This window comes from Halyomorpha halys, unplaced genomic scaffold, assembly GCF_000696795.3.
Source record: "Halyomorpha halys isolate HHAL.00 unplaced genomic scaffold, Hhal_1.1 Scaffold451.1, whole genome shotgun sequence".
Lineage (NCBI taxonomy): Eukaryota > Metazoa > Arthropoda > Insecta > Hemiptera > Pentatomidae > Halyomorpha > Halyomorpha halys.
In genome coordinates, this window is record NW_027113598.1 from 84,985 (window position 1) to 88,734 (window position 3,750).

General features: G+C 30.9%; 1 protein-coding gene across 1 annotated transcript in view; it reads left to right on the forward strand.

The window, feature by feature from the left end:
- Positions 1-1,528: 1,528 nt before the first annotated feature.
- Positions 1,529-3,750, forward strand: part of LOC106682918 (chaoptin) — a gene marked incomplete at its 5' end in the record, with an annotated part of 54,379 nt that continues 52,157 nt past the window's right edge. The window contains 1 exon segment of the mRNA XM_067051009.1: positions 1,529-1,639. Coding sequence (XP_066907110.1) covers positions 1,529-1,639 — 111 coding nt within the window.

Genomic DNA, 3,750 nt, shown 5'->3' on the forward strand with positions numbered 1-3,750 from the left:
CCCTGTGAAGGGTAAGTAAAATATACTGGGAGCATAGAAGAATTAATGACAAGAACGGAGATCGGAAGTGGGGAGGAATTAGAAGTAGAGGGGAGAGAAGAAGCAGGAGGAACAGAGGAGGGGGATTTAAAGACCGTCGACAGTTGAACACAGTTTGGGAAGAGAAGAGTCCCTGAAGAAGAGAGTTGGCGGATAGTAACGGTTGAGAGGTAGAGAAAGGACGGTGGAGAGCGGCTGACTAGTTGAAAGCCAGAAGAGGAAGTCACACATCTCAGGGATTCAGCACCAGCCGCCGGCAAAAGGCGGAATGACGCGAGACCCAAGATCCGCTCCGCTACTACAGCCAAGCTTGACAAGCGCATTAAAACAAGTAAGACCTTTTCTGTTGTAATTTGAATGACAATAATAGAATTGATAACTTAGAGTCAGTATAAGTATCAAAGATCACAACTGGTACTTTTCAATTCATAATATAATAATTAAAGAAACAGATCTACCATGCGCTCTCATTATATTATTCTTGCTAACGTATTTATGATTGTAAATATAAAATATGTAACAAAGACTTTACTTTATAATTAATAATCCCTTCATGCCACCTCATAATAATTATAGCATAGTAAATTGGTAAACACGATACCGCTGGAAAAAGAACTCCAATGATTAATTCACGACATTCATATCTAGCATACCATGGCGAGGGGGTCTATGGCATCTAGTGTACGAATTAAATATAGCGCATATCTTTTCAATCGGTTCCCATCAAGAACCGATAAAGATACATAATACAAATATAGAATGTAAATACATGAAAATATGAATAAATTTAATATAATATCTGTACGGGGAACACCCGAAGCCTCGTACACGGCAAACTCAGTTTAACCGTCCATCGTTGGTTCGTAAAGCTTTACTCTAAATTACTTTAATTTTATTAATTTTACCGGGGCTTTCGAATTTCTCTCGTATCCAATCTTTACAATCAAAATCCTTCGTAAAATCTTCAATGCTCCATACTTGTTACAAATAAAATCATCCATGAAGACCTAAATGTTCCTTATGTAACCGATCTAGCCCAAACCAGATATCAATCCTTCCATTATAAACTTCCTAACCACTCAAACCCATTAGTTTCTAACCTTCATTTCTGACCGAGGTGCCTGAAAAGAAGATGGCCTCGAAACCTTATATTGTAAAAATGTTTTTAGAGTGCTACTAATGGGTACTTTAACTACATGTCTGTATCATACCATTATGATCTTACTTCAAATCTACTCGTATTTTATGTGCAGTTGTAAATGTCAGCAAATAAATAAAAAAAAATGGTTTAATGGTTGATAATTGATTTTAACTGAGATTTCAGACTTTGCAGTATAAACTGTATTAGTGCAATCGGCACTAAATATATATTAATTTATTTTTTAGTATACGCTTGTATTATAAAATTTATAATAACTTTATAGTTATATGAAATTAGTGTTTTATTTATTTTTATTTTTTAAAAATTATTTCTTTACTTTGTTGACAGACCAGCGAGTAAAACGCTGCGATCGCTTGACCTTAGCTACAACAGGCTGGAACAAATCCCATACGACGCACTTCATCCATTGACAAACTTGGAATGGCTCAATCTTCACAGGTAAATATTTACATTACATTGTTTACATTATATTCATTTTTATTATCTATTAAAAACTAACTAATGGCGGATGATTTGAGGTGTTATATGTTCTACTGGATGAGTTTCATTAATGAAATTAGATCTTGTGAATTAAAAGTACTCTTCCTCGTTTTATTTTTTTAATTTTTTTTTTGTCATTACATCCGATATACTCCAAGAACCGGGAAGAAAAAAAGGCAGTTATATCGCCCCAATTTTTGATTACTTTAATGAAAACTATGTATAATTAATAGTCAAAATTGATGAGTTTGCCAAATATAGGTAGGGGGAATAAAAAATGGCGGCTGTTTCAAACCTTAAAATACACTAATTTTTCATTCTTTATCTTAAAAACTACCAACAACACTAGAAAACCTAAGAACACATTATTTAAAGAAGAGTAAATTTGCTGAAATATTAGCCTTGAAAGAGCTATTTACTTCCAATAGTTTTCGAGATACAGCTTTTTAAAAAGCAACATTTCATAAATTTATCAAATATCGTAAAAACTACAAAGATACTCCTACAAAGATAAAAGTTAAAAAATATTTTATATTAAATTTAACTAGCTTTAATTTAAGAACTGGCAGACATCTGTACGTCTTATGGTTTCTGAAATAAAGTTTTTCATAAATCAAACTTATTGTCCGAACAATTATAAATCAATTTATTTTAGCAAATATCATTAAAACTAGTATTTCTACAAAGATAAAGGTCATTAACTACTTTATAGTACAATTATTTAACTTTAATTTGAGTGCTAATGGAAATTTGTACGTCGAATTGTTATTGAGATATAGATTTCTCAAAATACATTCACTAACTACTGATATTTCTGAAAATTTTTATGTAATGTTGCTTTTTAAGAAGCTATATCTCGAGAACTATCGGGCGTAAACAACTCTATTATGGCTCATAATTCAGCAGATTGACTCTTCTTTAAATAATGTTCTTTTATATTTTCTAATATTGTTTGTAGTTTTCAAGAATAGAGCTCCGAATGAAAAATTAAGGTTTTGAAACATCTGCCATTTTTAATTCTCCCTACCTATACTTGGCAGACTCGTCAGTTTTTACTATTAATTATACATAGTTTTCATCAAAGTAATAAAAAATTGGGGTGAGATAACTGACTTTTTTTCTTCTCGGCTCTTGTACTATCAGGTATCTACAACCAATTCTTAATCAATAAACATTTCCCGATTCCCCAATTCCAAATAAATATATCACAATTGACCCCGGTTAAGTGTTTCTCTTTAGCTTGCGCAAATAATATAACTAATGAATATTGTTGTTCAATGCTTAAAAATGGACTTGATTTTTTAGTTTGGTATTATTCATTAGAGTGAATTTTATTTATTTATTATTTTTTACTAAGCATATATTTGTAGCCAAAATAAAGTCCCTTTTGTTAATTTAACTGGGGTGTATTTATTGAGCTATCCTCAATCATTGAGCATAAATCAATTAAAGATTACACCAAGTAATTATACAAAAGGCGCATGCTACTGAAAATAAACTATATACAACAAGACAAAGAGAATATAAACTACTTACTACCACATTTGCAAACAGGTGTGCACTCTGTGTTGACCTATTATTAATCAATGTATTATTTATTAATTAATAGTGCAATAATACACGTGATTCCAACTTGCCCCCTATTTTATCAACTGTCAACCTTTTTCTAATTGGCGTTCGGTAACGAGTATTACTGCAAATAGATAGCTCCAGTAACCCCATAACAACACTAATACCAAATTTGGGTCAAATCGGAAAAGTTGTTTTCTAAATATAAGTATACTCAGGAAAACATGTTTACGCTCCCTTAGTGCCTTTATTAGGTATAACTGGCTTTACATAAATGTATACAAACTAAAATAAAATTGCAGAAATGTCATAACCTTTCACAAATATGTATATAATTGCTAATATAATATTATTATTCTTTAATATGAGAAGCTAATCGCGTTTTAATTTATTTTACATCTGGTAGTATATGTATATAGTTGTGATGATTGGAAAAAAATAGATTAGTAAAATATCTAATATTAAATTAACCAAATATATATTTTAGTTAAAAAATATTA